At 39.8% G+C, this 21,635-nt stretch overlaps 2 protein-coding genes across 3 annotated transcripts in view; one reads left to right on the plus strand and one right to left on the minus strand.

Moving 5' to 3' along the window:
- Positions 1 to 1,741: 1,741 nt before the first annotated feature.
- Positions 1,742 to 12,740, minus strand: Ssmem1 (serine-rich single-pass membrane protein 1). 2 transcript variants are annotated; one of them, XM_013036422.1, is made up of 3 exons: positions 12,655 to 12,740; positions 4,231 to 4,285; positions 1,742 to 2,245 (listed from the first exon to the last, which is right to left on the minus strand). In XM_013036422.1, the coding sequence occupies exons 1-3, from the start codon at positions 12,658 to 12,660 to the stop codon at positions 1,749 to 1,751; spliced, it is 558 nt and encodes a 185-aa protein (XP_012891876.1). In that variant the 5' UTR covers positions 12,661 to 12,740; the 3' UTR covers positions 1,742 to 1,748. The 2 variants fall into 2 exon arrangements, with proteins under 2 accessions (XP_012891876.1, XP_012891875.1); XM_013036421.1 differs by lacking the exon at positions 12,655 to 12,740 and adding an exon at positions 8,695 to 8,877.
- A 112-nt stretch (positions 12,741 to 12,852) lies between these two features.
- Positions 12,853 to 21,635, plus strand: part of Tmem209 (transmembrane protein 209) — a 35,625-nt gene continuing 26,842 nt past the window's right edge. The window contains exons 1-5 of the mRNA XM_013036413.1: positions 12,853 to 12,923; positions 13,762 to 13,898; positions 14,042 to 14,100; positions 14,936 to 15,067; positions 15,786 to 16,027. Coding sequence (XP_012891867.1) covers positions 12,921 to 12,923; positions 13,762 to 13,898; positions 14,042 to 14,100; positions 14,936 to 15,067; positions 15,786 to 16,027 — 573 coding nt within the window. The 5' untranslated portion in view covers positions 12,853 to 12,920. The remainder of the gene's footprint in view (positions 12,924 to 13,761; positions 13,899 to 14,041; positions 14,101 to 14,935; positions 15,068 to 15,785; positions 16,028 to 21,635) is intronic.

Raw genomic sequence — 21,635 nt, forward strand, 5'->3', positions numbered from 1 at the left:
ATATATTAAGATTGTTGATCTTGTCAAGATGAAAATATCAGATTTATGGGGCTGGGACTGTAGCTCAGTGGTAGAGTATTTATCTAGCATGCATGAAGCCCTGGGTTTGATTCCTCAATACCACATGAACAGAAAAAGCCAGAAGTGGCGCTGTGACTCAATTGGTAGAGTATTAGCCTTGAGCAAAAGAAGCTCAGGGACAGTGCCCACACTCTGAGTTCAAGCCCCAGGATTGGCAACAAGAAAAAAGAAACTATCAGATTTATTCACTCAGTTGTGGATACTAATCCCTGTGTCTCCAGCTGTTTGTATTCATGACTCCCTTTGAGCATCCATTCAGCTAGGCCAGTGTGGCCTAGCCTTGTACTAGACCACAGAGACACAGGAAAAGAAATCCTTGACTCTACCTATAAGGGTAGATAAATCTCTCCTCTGTGATTTGGGCCTTATTTTATATCCCAGATGGGGATTAAGGCCTGCTTAAATTTGTTCACAGATGAGGTCCCCACCTAAATGGAAATTCTATCCTGAACCATGCCTAGATTTCAACTAACTTATGATGGAGGCTCTGTCCTTAACCAAACTGTAGGCCCCTCTGAGTCCTGCTTTTGAATAGGGCTGAACTTTAGACCTGTTCTGTCTTAGACCTTCCTATAGTCTCCCAACTTTGATACCTGATCATTCTTGGTAGCTTATGAAGTTCCTCACTTTTCAAAATTAGCATAAAAACCCTTGGCCTTCACAATAATCTTGTTAGGACAGCTTAGCAAGAATCACCTTATCCTTGAATTTCCCTCAGTAATTTTTTTTTTTTTTTCCAGTCGTAGGGCCTGAACTCTGGGCCTGGACTCTGTCCCTCAGCTCTTCAGCTCAAGGCTAGCACTCTACCACTTGAGCCACAGCGCCACTTCCGGCTTTTTTCTTTTTGCTTATGTGGTGCTGAGGAATCGAACCCAGGGCCTCATGCATACAAGGCAAGTGCTCTATCACTGAGCCACCTTCCCAGCACCCCCTTCCCCCTCAGTAATTTTCTATCCACTGACCTCATCCTTCCTCTTGGTTATAAACCTCTTCTTGTCTTAGATTTTCAGAAGTTAGGCTGTTTTATCTCCACCATTGTCCTCTATTACAATAGTCTTGAATAAAGTCTTTCTTCCTATTTTAACAAGCATCAGAGAAAATCTGAACTATTGTCATGACCTTGGGAATACAGTTGTATTCTTCTTTCTCAATAATGCTTCATTCCCTCCTTGTTCTATGCTAGGAATCAGGCTCTCTTCTAGGCTTTTGATCTCTTCCTCAACAGCCCCTAGTGGGCAACAGTACCTAAAACTATAAGCCTGAGAGAATGTGCCAATTCTCTTCTAACCAACTTCACCTATTCAGTAAGTGAGATAATCCAAATGTGAATACATTGAAATTGTTTCTCAACATAAATACATTTTCAAAGAGCTTCCTTATTTGTATTATAGACATAAAATATGTACACTCAGGGCTCTTTTGAGTGAAAAAACAACCATAATGGATACAGATCTTCAGTGTTCCAAATGATGCCATAAATAAATTTTCTGGCTTTTTGGTAAATAAAGAAATGTGTCAAATTTTATCTCCTGAGTTCCAAGTATGTTTTTGTTTGCTGCTGTTAGAAAGGCTTTATTGTAAAAGTCGCCTCACCTAGGACTCTGATGATTTTTCATGTTTTATTAATCTCTTTCATTGGGCTTCAAGTAAAGAAAGAATGACAATATTCAAAATTTACTGAATTTTGTATTAATGTCAGGCATAGAATTTTCCTCTTGAGCATCTCCCTTCATGGGGGCTGATACTGAGTTGTTTTGTAGGAAATGACGTGTCAACCATTCATTGGTTCTCATGGCTTTGCAGTGAAGGCAGGGCTTTTCCCTTATTTGGTAACTTCCCAGATTCCTTGGCCTCTGAGCTGTTTTTCTTCTTTTAATACTGGCTGGTGAAGGGTGGTGTTCACTTTCACTCTCCTTCCACGAGGAGGCCCCTGAATAAGATTCTTCACTGTCACATTCAGTAGTATCACTGTCATGTTGGATCTGATTCACTTGGTGGAACTGAGCATGGCGCTTGGCTCTTCTTTGTTCAAGATAGGCACTTACCAAGGCCACTTCTGAGTCAGTTACAGGGGAAAGTTGGCTCTGCTTTGATTTCTTCATCATTTGTGAAGAATCCCAGAAATCATCTTTATTTTGCCTCTTATAGGAAGATTCTTTGCTTGCTAACCAACAAAACAAATCAATAAGTTAGGCATATTATTGGTTATTATAACTTCACATTATACAGGGAGACCTACAGCATATGTGAGATCACTGTGGAGTGGCCAGTTGTCAAGTCACTGTGTTTCTCCAATGGTTTACAAATACTGGCAACTGATTGCATTTTACCATCTCCTAATGACCAAGGAGGTCACATAGATGCTTAACATAGATATTACTTTTGAAGTTTTATAGACTCTAGAAAGGAAAAGATCTGCAGGGCTAGGAAGGTGGCTCAGTGGTAGAGTGCTTGCCTTACATGCATAAGGCCCTGGATTGGATTCTTCAGCACCACATAAACAGAAAAGGCTGGAAATGGCACTGGTGCTCAAGTGGTAGAGCACTCACCTTGAGCTGAAGAGCTCAAGGACAGTGCCCAGGCCTAGAGTTCAAGCCCCACCACTGATTTAAAAAAAAAGGGAAAGGTCTCCAAACTTTTCCAAAGATACTTAAGTCTTTTGTCCTGATGTTTCAGAAATTCAAGGGTATATCTGAATATAATTTGAGTAGCAAGAACCATAATGGATCCTTTAATGGTGTGTTGGCTTATACCAATTAACAAAAGCCACTACATTTTCAAGAATTGTAAGATGGTTAGACATTTTTGTCATTACTAAAAATTACCCAAACTTACAATTAAGTCAATCTACTTTAAAAGGTAATAATTACCCATTACTTTCTCATTATCATTTATAGTTTATTAAACTGTATGATCTTGAAGCTGTGTATGTCTGTTATATATGGATTTTGGAAATACTCTGCAAGGAAGTACTATTGCACATCTCACCCCAACTCCATGCTCAGTGACAGCCTGTGGGTAGTTTGAAACTAGTTTGGGTAAGAGTATCCATAGCATGAAAATGAGCAAACTCTAGAAAGCAAGGCTTGACATATGGTTTTGCTGACTGTCTAAGCTTAACAAAGTAATAGAGAACATCTTAATAATGCAGACAGTATCATGCCTACAACCACTACATCGTAAATAGTGCCCTGAAATGAAGAAGTATTCTCTTTTCCAATATTCTATAACTATTGTCCAAAAAGGCAAAAAAGGCAGTCACATCACTGACAACCAAGTTAAGTTCCAAAATATATCATTTGTTGTTTTTTTTCATCTTGTTAACTCTGAGTGAAATACTATTCATTCTGCCGGGCGCCGGTGGCTCACGCCTGTAAGCCTAGCTACTCAGGAGGCTGAGATTTGAGGATCGAGGTTCAAAGCCAGCCTGGGCAGGAAAGTTCATGAGACTCTTATCTCCAATAAACCCCTAAAAAACCGGAAGTGGTGCTGTGACTCAAGTGGTAGAGTGCTCGCCTTGAGCTGAAGAGCACAAGGACAGTGCCCAAGCCCAGAGTTCAAGCCCCATGACCGACAAAATAATAATAATATTCATTCTGAAACTATACTTTTTCATCATTTGTACCATGGGATGGCTCATTGATGCAAGGACCTAGCAAAAACCAAGGAGAGCATTTCATGTGAATTAGATGTCTATACAAAATTTACCGTAGAATTTGATATATTTTCTTATTTATAAGTTGTATAGTATGCATCCTATATATCAGAAAAATTAGTGAATATATGCATGCATACAAATATGCTCATTTTGGAAAGCCATTCAACAATATACCACTCCTTCTAGTTATTGAAAAAGAAATCAACTGCAGTTCATTTTCCTATCATAGCACTAGCAATGAAAATACAGGAAGGTACACAAGGTCTGTGAAAGGAAAGTGCTGAGGAATGACAAGAGCCTGAACTCTACCTACCAGTAGTTCACAGCTTCTGATGGTTCTGATAAAGCAGCTAAGTTGCCCTTCTGCACTAGGAAGAAAAGCAAGGAGTTCACCCAGTGAAGGCTGGAGAGGCCTTACAATGCCCTTTGCTTTCCACACTTAGACATAATTCTCTCATCATATCCACAATAAAGTATGTACTGGCTCTCACCTTTACTTAGTGAAGCACTTGTTCCACTATCTTCATCCTTTTTATTCTCAGACATCTGTTTCAGAAATATCAATAATTAAAGATGATTTCAGTTAGTTGTTTTTCCCTAGTATTTACTTAAGAAGCACTATGGCTTGAGGCCCTTTAATAATAATTAATGTTAAACATTCAGCACAGTTAAATAAGTACTTATTGTGATCTTGTTGCTATAATCCTACTTTTGCTGCCAGGTCAGAAGGCTTTGATAGCAGATCTACCAAAATGTTTTAAAACAAGTAAAATGGAACAGAGAGATTGGAAATAATATCAAAGAGCTATATAGGTTGTAAGGTTGTCCTTTACCTACTTATTTTACAGAGAAATTTTAAGAACAAATTTGATAATACTTAATTTTTTAAGCCAGGAGTGATAGTTTATGCCTATAAACCCAGCACCCAGAAGTCTGAAGCAGGAGGCCTGAGAGTTCAAAGCCAGTCTGTAATAGTTGGTGGTAATATGGGTTGAACTCTGGACCTTTGTACTTGCCAGGAATGTGCTCTAGCACTTGAGCCATGCCTCCAACTGCTATTTTCCTTGGTGGTTTTTGAGATAAGGTCTTGCTTTATGCCTATGTCAGCCTGGGCTATAATTCTCCTACTTGTGCTTGCCAGGGTCTGGGGATGACAGGCATGTATATAACTACACCCAGCCTGTGTCTTCTGTAGCTGGGATAACAGGCCTCCACCACTACACCCAGCCACTGGTCAAGCTGGAGTTTCTCAAGCGTTTACGCTTAGGCTGGCCTCAAATGGTGATGCCCAGATCACTGCCTTCCAAGGAGCTAAGATTATAGGCTTGAGCCAGTATGCCAAGGAAGTTCTTTAAATGTCTAATATGAGACACAATATAACAAGATTCTTTACTTGAATTTGTGGACTTAATATTTCCTTAATCTTTCACAGAGTTTTCTCTAAAACACGATCATAATATATTATGTGTGCATATGGCAGTCAGAAGAAATGAATTTCTTCAAATAGTACCAATTCTAAATATTCTGCCCCAATACTTCACAAATATATTTGCCCCATTTTTCACATTAGTGTCTCACTTTCTGAGGCCAAAAATGATTTTGCCAGATGATGCAAGTATAAAGCAACTATTTCAGAATGAACCAAATATTAAGAACTATTCATTACACCTTGGGATTTTTTTGTTTTGTTTTTGAGACCAAAGTGTCTCTATGTTGCCTAGGCTCACTCTCAGCCCTCCTGAGTGCTGGGATTATAGTACTGTGCCATCAGACCTGTTCACATATTGATATAGAATTCTTTCCTAGAGACTCTATCACCAGGAAATAACTCCCCAAAGAAAAAAACTGTTCACAGAAATATTCACCACACACTATTGATATAATATAAACTTCAAAATTCAAAAGTAGACAATGGTTAATTAAATTATGAGAGAATCATATAAAATATATTGTAAAATCATGATTAAAGTATGGCATAGCACAAGGAAATATATTACAATTTTGGCAAAAAGGATACAAATCCATGTGTAATGGGCAATTACAAGTTAGATGACATGAAAAGAAAAAAGGCTTATAGGAATATTTACATAAATGGTAGTAATAGTAGGCTTCAAGTGGTGAAATGGGTATTTTTCCTTCTATTTTTTCAAATTGTCTCATCTAGGGAAAAAATTGAAGTCAAACTACATTTGGGTTGAAAAGTGCCACACTTAGATATTTGTAACTGCAATTAAGGGATGTTTATAACTGCAATTAAGATCTCCTTCCCTTTAAAAAAAATTATCTCTAACAAGGCAATTTGTTGGCTTTCTGGGTTACAATAATTCTGTGAAAATCTTGAAAGAAAAATCCTTTTTAAGATAGCTTTAAAATAATACTTTGGTACTCCATAAATATTTTGAACTTAATATATAGAGACAATTATTTAAAATATTATGAGATCTAAATATTATAAACCTAAAAATTAATAGTAGTTGGCTATATTGACATAGCTAGAGTGATCTGTATTTCCCTTGTTTGGTTTGGTTTGTTTTTTTTTTGTCAGTCATGGGGCTTGAACTCTGGGCCTGGGTGCTGTCCCTCAGCTCTCCAGATCAAGGCTAGTGCTCTACCACTTGAGCCACAGCACCACTTCTGGTTTTCTGTTGGTTTATTGGAGATAAGAGTCTCATGGACTTTCCTGCCAGGGCTGGCTTTGAACCACAATCCTCAGATCTTAGCCTCCCGAGTAGCTAGGATTCAGGAGTGAGCTACCAGCACAGGGCTTTCACTTTTTTGTCTGCTTTGCTATAGCTCCTCATTTTATATGTGTACAGTGGAAGGGAAGGGTGTTTAAAAACACATTATATTTACATCATTTCCATAGAAAGTGTTCACATTTCATGGCAAATCAAAATATAGCCACAAAATCAAAAGAAAGAGTCTGCATCAAGCTAATTGGAATCATATGAACTGTGGTTATGAAAAGCATTTTATTAACTGTCTTTGTCTGTGACTTAGTGAGTGAAAACAGCAGGGTGCCTGCCCTGAGGGGAGGGGAGAAATGTGGGTGATGTTCTGTCTTTCTGCCACTCATCAACTTTGTGATCTTACCAACCCATTTAACAAGGTCTCCTAAGCTCAGTTTCCACATACACAAAATAATTTGAAACTAACACTGGCCAGAAAAATACCAGGACTAGCAATCTGAATAAACACTGAACAAATATATAAACTAAACAATATTTGGCCTCTGAAGGCATCTGAACGAGTAGCAAATCCAGAGGAAATCCAGCAAGAGTCATGTTGGGGGATAATTACCACCACATTGCCATCACGCTTTTGCCATGACTTCAAGCTTTGTAAATGAAGGCCCATAGTTTAGCAAAGAAAATGAGGAAGTTCAAAGTGAAGGGAAAAATTCCATCCTCTCTAACTAGCTCTCATATGGTTCTCAGATTTCAAATCTGGGACCCTTCAGAAGAAGCAGTCCAGCCAATTGGAGCTGCCACAAGGGTACAAAGGGAAAGATGAAACCTCTAAGATAATTAAGGTTTTAATCAGCACTGAGTAGATTTAATTCAACAGTTTAAACTATGCTTTGAAGTAAACAAATAATATGACAGGAAATCTGGGTCTTTTCTGGTTCTATCACTCTGTCACTAACCACTTATATGACATTGGACAAGTCACTTAATTTCCTTGAGCGCTGGCAATTAAAAAAATATATAGCAGGGTGGGTATCTTACTTGTCTACCAACAGGAGGCTGAACCACATCACATGTTTTCATGAGGTCCTTGATTTTCCAGGCTCTATGAATCCAAAGAGCCAATACAAGGGAGCAGAGGAATAGCTTAGACCTCTTAAGTGATCTTGATGAAATTGCCAATGATCAATTTCAATTTTTTGTTAATTTTCTAAAGTAGCTTTTCTTGCCAGACCAAATTTAATATACTTAGCTAGCTAATCTATCACTACTTTAATTCCCCTTTTGGCAATGTATTTACTTTAAGAAGCAGTTAGAGTTTAGAGGAAACTTCTTGGCCAGGAGGTGGTAAGGGGGAAGAATCTTTGATTATTATAATGGAATCCAGCTGGCTCTTTAACCAGAGCTGATAGAGCATTCCATCTAGCTGACCATGGCCCAGGCAGGACCGTGGCTGTAGTTTAAATCTTGGTGGCTTGATGAATCATTAGCCTCATACTAATAGCCAGTAAAAATTCAACATCGCAACTTAGAAGAGCTTGGTTGCTCATATGTTCAAGCACCACACAAATAAGGTGAGCTAAACCATTCCTATGAAAAGGACATTTTCTTCTAATAGTTACCCAAAATGCTGACTTTAGTTCTGTTGAGTTTCATTTTGCATCTAGTCTATTCAGAAATACATTATTCTATTGTCTCATTCTAAAATACCATAAATCCTACAGCATGTATCCTATGAATGTGAGAAACTTTTATAACTTTGATTAGAAGTACATGGCTATGAGAGGAATTTGGAAGTCATTAACCAGTAGGAAAACTTATTTCAGCATTACATAGCATATGGTCAAATTGCAAACAATCTAAATGTCTCAAAATTACAGAACTTTTATGGCGCAACCACAAGACAGAAAGTGCAATCAAAAGTGCTACTGAATGAATATAACTATTTACAATATATTATGTTTAAAAGGCAGGATATGAAAACACATACAATATAATGCCAACTGTGTAAGAGCAAAGAGAGAGAAATACTAGGACAAAAAGAGAAAAATAACCTAGGATGGTCTCAGAAATGTTATCTCTGTGAAATAAGATTAGACTTAAATATTCTTTATCCTTTTTGATATTTTTGGATTCTCTGGAATGAAATGGCATTATTCTCATAACTGAAAAACTTTTATAACAGTACTTTTCATGAGAGTAAATTTATGAAAAAGTTCCCTAATATAACACTAAAGATATTATTTAAAATGAAAAAGGATATCCTACCCAGACAGAAAACCGAGAGAAGATCATCAAAACCATTATAATGACAAAATACCAAAGCAGGAAGCTCCCTATCGTCCCACAAGAGTCATCCTTCTGGCATTCATGATCCTGATTTGGAATGGAAAAACTTAAAGGTATGGGAGGAGGATCTACCTCCCAAAATAAAGAAAAAAGGTCTCCCATGGTGGCTTCTTGCTTAGAAAGTAAAACATGCTCAAATGGATGGAGGTGACCTATGACCCATGACAACTTCCCTGGCAACCTATTATGACATACATAAGTAACTATTACAGAACTAGATGTTTCTTAACTTTCTAAGATTTTATAAGGTTTATCCAAATTACTTGGACAAAAGTTTATGGTTCTTCTCCTCTGCCCATCCCCTAAAAAAAACTCAATAGACTTCTCTCTGTCTTAATCTTTTCTACCCTGAAATTTGTATATATTGTATTATATCTTTAAATCTAATTAAATCATTTTAATTAGCCTTTATGTATCACGCCATTGTAGATAAACATACATAAGTCTAATGTGTTACATACTGAATTGTACTCCTCAAAATTCAAATGCTGAAGTCCTCATCAACTTGGCTATAATTTGGAGGTAGGGCCTTCAAAGAGGTCATGAAAGTTCAAGTCATAAAAATGAAGTTCTAATCCATGTAACTGGTGTCCTCATAAGAAGAGGAAAAGAGGCTTAGTGCTGGTGACACACCTATAATCCTAGCTACCCAGGAGGTTGAGATCTGAGGACTGTATGCAAAGCCAACCTGAGCAGAAAAGTCCATGAGACTCATCTCCAATTAGCCATCAAAAAGCTGGAATTGGAGTTGTGGCTCAAATGGTAAAGCATCAGCTTGGAGTAAAAATGCTCAGGGACAGTGCCCATGCCCTGAGTTCAAGTTCAAGCCCAGTACTGGCACACATACAAAAATAAAATAAAATATTTAAAAGAGAAGGGAGGAAGAAAAAGGAGGAGGAGGAGGAGGAAGAGAAGGAGGAAGAGGAGAGGAGAAAGAGGAAGACCAAGAGGGAGAAGGAGAAGAAGAAGAAAGAAAAAGAGGAGGAGGAGGAGGAAGAGAAGGAGGAAGAGGAGAGGAGAAAGAGGAAGACCAAGAGGGAGAAGGAGAAGAAGAAGAAAGAAAAAGAGGAGGAGGAGGAGGAAGAGAAAGAGGAAGAGGAGGAAGAAGAAGAGGCTGGGAAGGTTGTTCAGTGGTAGAATGCTTGCCTTGCATTCATGAGTCCCTGTGCTCGATTCCTCAGCACTACATAGGCAGAAAAAGCTAGAAGTGGTGCTGTGGCTCAAGTGGTAGAGCGCTAGCCTTGAGCTGAAGAGCTGAGGGACAGTGCTCAGGCCCGAAGTTCAGGACAAAAGAAAAAAGAGGAGGAGAAGGATAGCGGGAAGCTACAGAAGACAAGATGAGGTTCTCTGAACACCAAGGGGACAAGTCTCAGGAAAATGAACTTTGACACCTTAGTGTTGAGCTTCTAGTCTTTTTTTTTTTTTTTTGTCAGTCGTGGGGCTTGAACTCTGGGCCTGGGCGCTGTCCCTCAGCTCTTCAGCTCAAGGCAAGCGCTCTACCACTTGAGCTACAGCGCCACTTCCGTTTTTTTAGTGGTTTATTGGGGATAGGAGTCCCACAGTCTCTCCTGCCCGGGCTGGCTTTGAACCGCGATCCTCAGATCTCAGCCTCCTGAGTAGCTAGGATTACAGGCGTGAGCCACCAGCGTCCGGCTGTGATTTTTTTTTTAAAGGGAGAGGATACAACAAATCAGTTTCGATATTTTATGGTAGTCCTAATGCATAAAATTTAGATGGTAGTGTACTTTTTAAAATCTTGGATGCATAACAGCTTTTAGATCAAGAGTAAGAAATAGCCAGGTGCGGGTGGCTCACAACTGTAATCCTAGCTTCTCAAGAGGCTGAGAGCTGAGGATCACGGTTCAAAGCCAACCAGGGCGGGTAAGTCTGTGAGACTCTTATCTCCAATAAATCACCAGAAAACCAGTGGTGCTGTGACTCAAATGGTAGAGTGCTAGTCTTGAGCTGAAGAGCTGAGGGACAGTGCCCAGGTCCAGAGTTCAAGCCCCACAACCAAAAAAACAAAACTCTAGCTTTACAACTAGAGCTAAACATTATTGTTAAGGCAATCTAAAAATGATTTTTTTAAGACTCACTTAAAATCAGCTAGGTAGTAGAGCATAGGGCAGCTTATGCCTATAATTCTAGCTATTCAGGAGGTTAAGATCTGAAGAGCATAGTTTGAAGCCAGCTTAGGAAGGTCTTTAATGGTTATCTCCAATTAACCATCAAAAAGCTGGAAGTGAACTGTGGTTGAAGTGGTAGAGTGCTAGTCTTTTTGTTTGTTTTGTTTTGTTTTGTTTTTTGTTTTTGGGGTCCGGTCGTGGGGCCTAAACTCTGAGTCTGGGTGCTGTCCCTCAGCTCTTCAGCTCAAGGCTAGCGCTCTACCACTTGAGCCACAGCGCCACTTTCGGCTTTTTTCTTTTTGCTTATGTGGTGCTGAGGAATCGAACCCAGGGCCTCAAGCAGGCAAGGCAAGTGCTTTACCACTGAGCCACCTTCCCAGCCCTAGAATGCTAGTCTTGAGCAAAAAAAGCTCAGGGACAACACCCAGGTTCTGAGTTCAAACTACACACAGACAGACAGACAGACAGACACACACACACACACACACACATACAGGCACAATGGCTAAATCTTTTTTTTTTTCTTTTTAATCCGTGTGGGGCTTGAACTCTGGGCCAATGTGCTGTCCCTCAGCTCTTCGGCTCAATGCTAACGCTCTACCACTTGAGCCACAGATGCCACTTCCGGTTTTCTGGTGGTTTACTGGGGATAAGAGTCTCATGGACTTTCCTGCCCCGGCTGGCTTTGAACGGTGATCCTCAGATCTCAGCCTCTTGAGTAGCTAGGATTACAGGAGTGAGCCACCAGCGCCCGCCTACAGCTAAGTCTTTAAAAGCATAGAATGCCTACTAATTTTCATATGCAATACCACAAATAAACTTCATTTTCTTCCATTTAACCTTGGAATCATTTTAGGAAAAATTTTAGTCAGTGTATGTATATGAACTATCCACTAGCTTATTGTGACATGACTTATTCATGTTTTTGTTTTTAAGGGCACACTTATTTGTATGCAGAATGAGTGCAGTGGGTCAAGATTCAGACCTGGTTTTACTACTCCCAAGAAGGTATGAGCCACCTCCAGTAGCTTTGTGCCCACCTTATTTGCCCCTCCTTGTCACTTTGGCATCCACACAGGCTGATCTCCCAGGACCACAACTCTAGTTTTTCATCTTAACTCCTGGCTCAATGGCACCCCATAGGTGTTTGTCTTTGTTAAATAAAACCAAAGTCAGACAGGCTGCTGGCAGCTCACGCCTGTAATCGCTACTCAGAAGGCTGAGAGCTGAGGATCACAGTTGGAAGCCAGCCAGGGCAGGAAGGCCTGTAAGACTCTTATCTCCAAATAAACCAGTCAGAAAAGGCCGGAAGTGGTGCGCTGTGGTTCAGGTGGTAGAATGCTAGCCTTAAGCAAAAAAAAAAAAAACAGCTCAGGGACGGTGCCCAGGCCAAGGTACAAACCTCAGAATAGGCCAAAAAAAAAAACAAACAAGCAGGCCCACTACTCCCTTTTTCACAGAATTGGAAAATTTCGCCAAGATTTCGCGTGGGGGGGTTAAAATCTCAAACCCCCAAATTAGATATTGAGCTCTGTCGTTACTGTTGCACCTTACTGGACGTAGACATTTAACAACTTGCTCTGGACAGAACCAACGGAGGAAAATACATGTTAGCAAGGGGGAAAGAAATGCTTTGTCCTGGCTGATGGGATCTGAGCACACCACGCAAGCTGTACCCCACAAACGTGAGTGCATTAGAGACTCTAAAGGAAGGTTGAACGCTATGAATATGTGCAAAATGCAACTTTGTCACCGTCATTACTTCTCTCACTGCGGGTTCAGAACGTGGTCTGAATTTTGCTGTTCAGCTTTCACTCCACAGCAGACCGAGCGGGAGCCACAGAGCCGAGGGCGTTTCCTTGGTAACGATCGCAGCCTGGTCTCTCAGCCCTCCTCCCCTCCCCGTTCTCGCGAGAAAAGACAGGCCGGTTCTTCCGGTAACTGTACACCCCTTTAGCGCTTAGCTTTGCGCATGTGCAATAGAGAGTGGCGCGAGCCCGCGGTTTCCGGCTGGAGAACATGGTGCGTTTGGGGGGGGGTTGTTTCTTCCTGGACGTGGAGTCTACCTGGACTTTTGAGTTTCGCGCTTACTGATCTGCCCGAGGTTCAGCCAGAGGAGAACGTGGCTAGGCGTCCTACCACTCGCAGTGGGAAGGAGGAAGGGAGCAGTGGGGGTGACAAAATTCGTGCCGAGGGGAGGATGGCGGGAAGAGGCCTACTCAGCTCGGTGGGCCAAGACCCCCTAAATATTTGGCGGGAACCGATCTTCCACTTGTCAGTAATCGCAGTGTCTGCTGAGTTTAGCAAACATTCCAGTGTGCCAGAACTGTGAGTGCACGCTTTCCACGCCTCCTACATAAATCTTTACCCACCACGGGGACCCTTGGCTTCAAACAGCTCAGGTGCAAGGTTGTTTAGGGTGTGACACTTGTAAGGGCTTCTGCTTAGGGATGAAGAGTCGGAAGGAATTACAAGACACAGGATATTTCCTTCCAAAACTTGGTATTTGGAGTTGTTTCTTTTTTAAACCTCGGTCCTTGTAACATAATCTGAAAACAAAACGTGAAGTATCTACACATAATAACCAACACTTAAATTACAACGTAAGACACCTTCATTTATTAGATGTATTGTTCTCTGAAATAACCAGTTAGGGCTTGAATTCTCTATAGTGCCAAAGGAAGTAAGAGTTTAGAGTTCCCTTTCATATACTGATGTTCAAATGGGGGGTCAGAGGGAATGGTGAGACCTTTTAAAGGCAAGGGAACATGTGTGCAGTTTTTACTTGATATAGGACGCAATTTTTTTTTATTAGAAGTAGTTTTGGTTAATTCCTGTGGTTTTTTTTGCATTTGAATAGATGCAAGGAGAGGGGAGCCCTAGTGCTTCCCTTATTGACAGGACCATCAAGATGAGAAAAGAAACTGAAGCTAGGAAAGTGGTTTTGGCATGGGGACTCCTAAATGTATCTGTGGCTGGAATGATATACACTGAAATGTAAGTTAATCGGCTGAAAAAAAAAGTGAAATACAGACAGCCAGTGGCTGGTTCTGTAGCATTTTGTGTTCACTTTGATTTTTTGGTGGGTTTTAGATCTTTTAAAAAAAGTTTATTAAAAAAAGCCTTTCTAAATTTTTCAGGACTGGAAAGTTGATTAGTTCATATTATAATTTGACATACTGGCCCCTGTGGTATATTGGTAAGTATTTTTCACTGTAATTTAGATTTACTGCCAATGAGAAAGTTGCTTGCAGGTTTAGTGCAGCACAGTATTCGATCCTTCAGTCAGCATTAAGTGCTTACTGTGGTCTTTGAACTGGGAATAGGGAGAGAACAAGGTAAAACTCTAGAATATTCAAGTAGAGGAGACAGACAATATACTATCAATTATGAGTCTCTTGAAAATAAGGTTTGGAGGTGATAAGATTGTTAGTTGTTACTCTCCTGAAATGCCCTCTATATTTAGAACCAGTTCAGATTTCTACTCCATGGATGCCTTCCTCAGTTTCCTCATTTCCTTCCTCTTCTGCCTGCTATTCTAGCACTTTGGTATAAAGAGTTCTTATGGATGTTAAAATAACGTGTGTATGTACATGTTAGCCTAAACTATCATGTTAGTGTGGCAAGTAAAAGAGCAAAGAATTTGGAATCTGCAGGCCCGAGAGCCATTGCTTATTAACAGGCTGGGTACTCTTGTAAAACTCACTTGGCTTCTAACCATGCCTGTTAATTTATTATTGAAATAAATATAAAAATATTTCTTATACAAGAAATACTAAGGAATAGTCACAGCTTAAAACTCACTAGTAAATGTAATCCATCTCATAGACATTCTTTAAATGATAGCTGTTCTGAGGACTAAGATGGTAATTTTCAATTTTTGTTAATTGCCTGAAGTATGAAAAGTTGCCTCCTTGTTTGCTACCTCTCACCCTCCCATCTACCCCCATCCTCCACCCCAGATGTACACACATACATCAGGTGATCTAACCTAGGACCTTTACCCTCTTTAAAAACAAGTTGTTCTCTTCCAGAGCTTGCCCTTGCATCTCTCTTCAGCCTTAATGCCTTATTTGATTTTTGGAGATACTTCAAATATACTGTAGCACCAACAAGTCTGGTTGTTAGTCCTGGACAGCAAACACTTTTAGGATTAAAAACAACTGGTAAGTACTTTATGTTTCTTGCAATGGTGGGAATTAATCTTAAACTTAATTTTCCCTTTTTATAGACTTAAGAATTGAAAGAGACTCTTAAGGCCATCTGGTTCAAGTGTATTAAGCAGAACTATAGCAAATTGTCTTAAAACTAGTGATTATCATTGCCACTGTAAAATTTAGTGGAACTAACATTCAACAACCTCATGGAAGTATGTTTTTTTTTTTTTTTGTCGGTCGTGGGGCTTGAACTTGGCCTGGGCGCTGTCCCTCAGCTCTTCAGCTCAAGGCGAGCGCTCTACCACTTGAGCTACAGCGCCACTTCCTCATGGAAGTATGTTGTTGAATAAAATTAAATAACTTGGTACATTGAAGTCAATTTCTTGTTTTCAATTCTGTGGAAATGGGAAAAATAACTGATTTGTGTCTTTTAGTAATAATACATCATGTAATTGAATAACCTAGTCTTTCTGTTATTTTTTTTCCTAAAGAAAAAAGACAAAGTTCCTTAAATTGGTTTTATAAAAATTTTATTTACACTGGGGTGCCTGAGGCAGGAGGATCTCCAAGTTTTGGCTACCAGGGCTACTTAGTAAATTCTCTGTCTCAAAATACAAAGCAAACAACACTAAACATTTGCATTATATGGATGTGTATATATTCACACATGTGTGTATACATATGTGTGTGTACGCATAAGTATATAATTTTTTTTCTTTTTTTCTAGTTGTACAGACCACTCCTTCACATGATCTGGCAGTCCCTCAAATTCCTCCCTCTCCACCCTCTCCTTCAATTCAGGGTCAGAGTGTGTTGAGTTACAGCCCATCTCGCTCACCCAGTACCAGTCCCAAGTTCACCACCAGCTGTATGACTGGATACAGCCCTCAGCTGCAAGGTCTGTCCTCAGGTGGCAGTGGTTCTTACAGTCCTGGAGTAACTTACTCACCAGTCACTGGTTATAATAAGGTAATGACTTTTCTCTCTTGGCCAGTCACATTATTTTGGTATTCGGATATATCTTGAAAACCATCAATTCAGTGAAAACTTATTATTAATTGATGAAGATACTGAGGAATAGTATGTCATTTAAGAACCCAAGAATAGAGCCAAAGTTCTTAGTACCTTGTCAAACCTTCTGTAAACAGTATCTTAAAATGACAGAGGAAAAAAAATTAACATATACAAAGATAATGAAGTGTGAAGCTAGCCTTGAGCTCAGAGACAGCGCCTAGGACTGGCATACACACACACAAAAAGAATTTGGGCAGATAATAGAATTTAGAAAATGTTATAGTAGTATTATGAGAAATTATACAGTGATAATAGTGATAATTCATAGCCAACAGGTAAATAATGACTTTTTAAAATAATTTTGTTTTCACAAGGAAAGTACTATATAATCATTAGAGAAAATTAGGAAAATAAAATGGGAAGAAAATAACTCATAGTCCTTATACCTCCAAATAATCTATTTAATAGCTATACTATTCCTCTAATATCCATAGTTTACTCATGAATATGTAAACTATTTTCATTTAAGAAAAGACATTAGAAATAGCTCTGTATATCAAGTTTCTGATAAATTTGGAGATTCAGTTGGCTACCTAAATGAACTAAATATATTGGTTCAAATGTATGAGTATTCATTTTACCCATTCTTGGTCATTAAGTTGTTTTGTTTTTTGTTTTGTCAGTCGTGGGGCCTGAACTCTGGGCCTGGGCACCATCCCTCAGCTCTTCAGCTTAAGGCTAGCACTCTGCACTTGAGCCACAGTGCCACTTCTGGCTTTTTCTGCGTATGTGGTGCTGAGGAAGCAAACCCAGGGCCTGATGAGTGCAAGGCAAGCACTCTACCACTGAGCCACCTTCCCAGGCCCTCAAGTTGTTTTTTTATGTCTACAAATAAGAAAAATGAAAATGTTCTCTTTTTTTTTTTTGGTCAGTCCTGGGGCTTGAACTCAGCCTGGGCACTGTCCCTGAGCTTTTTATTCAATGCTAGTGCTCTACCATTTGAGCCACAGTGCAGCTTCTGGCTTTTTCTGTGTATGTGGTACTGAGGAATCAAATCCAGAACTTCATGCATGCTAGGTAAGCACTCTACCACTAAGCCACATTCCCAGCCCTAAGTTCTTTTTTGTAAAGCCACTAAACTAAATCATTTTCCTTCTCTACTTACTTGTCTTTTGGGTCCCTATCCTCTGATTTGTTTTATTTAGATTTCTATTTTAATTTTGTAATTCTTAAAGATATTCATATAGGGATTTAAAATTTTTAATAGATTTGTTTATCTTCTTGAACTTTATTCTTGTTTAAAATTAGAAATTTCAGTTTGAGAATTGATCTTCTTTTTTGGGGGTGGGGGAGTCCGGTCGTGGGGCCTGAACTGTGGGCCTGGGCGCTGTCCCTCAGCTCTTCAGCTCAAGGCTAGCACTTTACCTCTTGAACCACAGCGCCACTTCCGGCTTTTTTCTTTTTGCTTATGTGGTGCTGAGGAATCGAACCCAGGGCTTCAGGCATAAAGGCAAGCGCTCTACCACTGGGCCACCTTCCCAGCCCCCTGATCTTCTTTTATCTTCCGATCGAGTATGATGAAGTTTTTCTTGTTTTTGTTTTTGCTAAAATTAGTAACAGGCTAACCTATGTTAATGTCAAACGTGATTCCTTCTATATATAATTTTATGTATTACTGTATTATGGAGTCAATGGGAGAACTTTGTGTTCCTTCATATGTCAACTCTTTATATAGTAAGTATACTATAGTTTAAGAGAATTGACAGAAAATGTCAAACACAATTGCTTTTTTGCTTCAAAAGTAGGTAAATTGTGGCTTATATGCTAGCTGTACAATAGAGGAGATATCACCAAAATGTCAAGTACCATGTTTATTTTTAAAGAAACTTTTTTCTTGCTTTAGCTCCGTTTTCCTGTCTTGATCTTTTCAGTCATCTTTTCTTCATTTCTCCATTTAAAAATTGGATGGAAAAGCTGATGAATTAAGGTTTTTCACCTTATGAAGCTTTCTTGTTTAAAATCTTAAAAGATGCCTCAAGAACCAGCCACTGGTGGCTCATACCTATAATCCTAGCTACTCAGGTTGCTGAGATCTGAGGATTATGGTTCAAAGCCAGCCCAAGCAATAAAGTTTCTGAAACTCATCCATTTACCAAAAAGCTGGAAGTGAATCTGTGGCTCAAGTGGTAGAGTGTTTAGCCTTGAGCAAACCTCAGAGGCAACACCCAGGCCCTGAGTTGGTACACACACACACACACACACACCAACCTTGAGAAGTTTTACTTACACCGTAGCATGCACATGTTCTCCACATATATTATCACTGTACCCCATGAAAGTGTTACATTTATTACAATTGATGGTAGATCATTTGTCAAACAGAATTTTTTAAATTCCCTGTTCTCCATGTATTCATCCTTCTTCCTTTCCAAATTCCTTACAACCTTCTTTCCTTCCAAATTCCTTACAACCATTGATTGATCTTTTCATTTCCCCCATGATTTTGCCTATTCTAGAATGCCATATAGTTAATGTCATATATATAAGACTTCAACATTAGCTTCTTTCACTTAGCATATGTATTTAAGCTTCCTCCATATGTTTTCTTCCTCCCTTTCTTTTTTTGTCAGTCGTGGGGCCTGAACTCTGGGCCTGGGCGCTGTCCCTCAGCTCTTCAGCTCAAGGCTAGTGTTATGTGGTGCTGAGGAATTGAACCCAGGGCCTCATGCATGCAAGGCAAGCACTCTACCACTGAGCCACCTTCCCAACCCAAAACATTTTTTTTTTTTTCGGTTGATCATGGGGCCTGAACTCTGGGCCTGGGCACTGTCCCTCAGCTCTTCAGCTAAAGGCTACCGTTCTACCACTTGAGCCACAATGCCACTTCCAGCTTTTTCTGCTTATGTGGTGCTGAGGAATCAAACCTCATGAATGCAAGGCAAGCACTTTACCACAGAGCCATCTTCCCAGCCCAGCTCATTTTTTTTTAAAATACGGAATAATGTTCCATTGCTTGGATATACTAGAATTTAGTTACCTGATTGCCTTTTTTTTTTGGGGGGGTCCGGTCGTGGGGCCCGAACTCTGGGCCTGGGCACTGTCCCTCAGCTCTTCAGCTCAAGGCTAGCGCTCTACCACTTGAGCCACAGCGCCACTTCCAGCTTTTTTTGCTTACGTGGTGCTGAGGAATCAAACCCAGGGCCTCGCTCTACCACTGAGCCACCTTCCCAGCCCTAGTGTACATATTTTTATTGTCACCTCATATAATTCTTGACCTGTTTTTATTATTTGAATATCTGTACGTAAGTTTTTATGTTTACAAATAAGCCTTTTAAAACCTATGAGACATATATATAAAATCATTTTATGCAGTTAGAATTAACTCCAAATTTAAGAAGTATAATATAGCTGAGCTAAGAAATCGTAAACCTTTCATCTATAGTAAGATTGAAAGCCTTATAATATGTCTTTTAGTATTTCCTTACAGCCTATACTTTTCCTTAGGAAACAGTGTTAGCAAGTCTTAATCTGTTTGAGGTGGATTTGATTATTACAAAGTCAATTATTTGAAACCAAATTAGGTTATTGAACTGAGTAATGATTTTTCCCCCTCAGGAAGTTTCACAGAAAGCATATTAGATGCAGAAGCGTGGTGAGGAAGCCAAGTTATTGGACCATGGTTCTTTGTGTCGCTTGAAATCTCTCTAGGGATTTTTAATTTAATTCTGCCTAAAAGTGCCACAAATGTCACAGGAACAAATCAATATTATCTTGTTACTTTGGGTACATGCCTTTTTAAAATTTTCAAATATTTCAAGTCTATGAAAATTAGAGAGTATAACACAAGAACACCCCTGTGTGATTTTCAGATGCCCTGTGTTTTTATATTTGCATTGACCAAAAGAAGTTATGTATTAGGTTTGTTGTTGATGTTTGGAACATATTGGTGTTGCTTTTAATTTTCAAGCCTGAAAAGACTTGGTTATCTTTATTTTCCCCTAAGCTAATTGCACAATGTTCAGAGATTCTGATCTATAGCTGCTAATGTGTGTAGTTTTTCTTTTGTATGTGGGGTTGTTTTGTTTTTGGGGGGAGGGAGTTGAAACTTTTAGGCTTGCTGCATGATAAGTTTTTGTAAGTGGCTTTGATATAGTGAAAAGAATACATCATCTCCAAATTTTGGCCTTTAAATTTGTTCATTAATGTTCCTGAATATATTCTTTGTTGTTGCTGTTGTTGTTGTTGTTGTTGTTATTGGTTGTCGGGCTTGAACTTGGCCTGGGCACTGTCCCTGCACTCTTCAGCTCAAGGTGAGCGCTCTCCCACTTGAGCCACAGCGCCACTTCTGGTTTTCTAGTGGTTTATTGTAGATAAGGGTCTCACAGACTTTCCTGCCTAGGCTGGCTTTGAACTGTGATCCTCAGATCTTAGCCTCCTGAGTAGCTAGGATTATGGGCGAGAGCCACCAGTGCCTGGCTCCTGAATATATTCTTTTAAAAAATTGTTTTAATCAGGGCTTTGCACTTGTTTATTTGTTTTTTTGGTCCAGTCATGGGGCCTGAACTCTGGGCCTGGGCGCTGTCCCTCAACTCTTCAGCTCAAGGCTAGCGCTCTACCATTTGAGCCACAGCACCACTTCTGGCTTTTTTCTTTTTGCTTATGTGGTGCTGAGGAATCGAACCCAGGGCCTTATGCATACAAGTCAAGTGCTCTACCACTGAGCCACCTTCCCAGCCTGGCTTTGCACTTGTTAAGCAGGCATGTTGTCACTTGACCAATACCCCCAGCCCTTTATTTTATTTTCATTTGTTTACTTATTTGTTTATTTTTGGCAGTACTTGGATTTAAACTCAAGACTGCGTACTTTACTGGCTGAGACCCTACCACTTGAGACATGCCTCCAATTCCTCATCCTGTACTTTGGCTAGCTGGCTCTGGGGCTGGTATGTTTCTTCTAGGGGTCCCAATTTTTTTCACTGAAAAATTATAATTAGGAGTTGGTATCTAAGCAGTAAGTATGCTGTTGTTACTTAGGCATCATTACCGTAATGGTAGGAACTAGTTCGTATTTATACTCTAGCTCCATATACTCCATATACTCTTCTCCACCAGGCTGAGATCTGAGAATCCCTGTTAAAAGCTAAAAGCCAGCCCAAGCTGGAAAGTCCATGAGACTCTTTATCTCCAATTAACCACCTTAAAACCAGAAGTGAATCTGTGGCTCAAAGTGATAGAGCTCCTAACCCTTCTTTTCAGCATTTCTTTGCATTACTGCCTAGTGAATTATTTGTGCATTCCTTTATTGCTCATTTCCCCCTGGAATGCACGTTCCTTGACTGTGTGGACTTGCACATTTTGTTCAATGCTCTATGCAGGCACCTGGAATAATAAACACTCAGGAATTTGGAATGGAAAAAAAAAAAGTGTTAGAGCACTAGCCTACAGCCCAGAGATAGTGCCCAGACTTGGTTCAAGCCCCACTACTGACACCCCTCCCCCTCAACAAACAAGGCTATTGTAACTTTTTTTTCATTGATGCTGTTGTGCTTCTTTGGTCTTTTTT

Source organism: Dipodomys ordii, unplaced genomic scaffold (assembly GCF_000151885.1).
Source record: "Dipodomys ordii isolate 6190 unplaced genomic scaffold, Dord_2.0 Scaffold285, whole genome shotgun sequence".
Taxonomy (NCBI): Eukaryota; Metazoa; Chordata; class Mammalia; order Rodentia; family Heteromyidae; genus Dipodomys; species Dipodomys ordii.

What these genes read in the sequence shown, in the direction of transcription:
- Ssmem1 (XM_013036421.1), bottom strand. Translation starts at nt 8,877, where the DNA reads ATGGGAGACCTTTTTTCTTTATTTTGGGAGGTAGATCCTCCTCCCATA. An exon ending in TCTCTCGGTTTTCTGTCTGG is followed by an intron (nt 4,286 to 8,694) that starts GTAGGATATCCT and finishes TTTCTGAAACAG; the next exon opens with ATGTCTGAGAATAAAAAGGA. An exon ending in AAGTGCTTCACTAAGTAAAG is followed by an intron (nt 2,246 to 4,230) that starts GTGAGAGCCAGT and finishes TTTGTTGGTTAG; the next exon opens with CAAGCAAAGAATCTTCCTAT.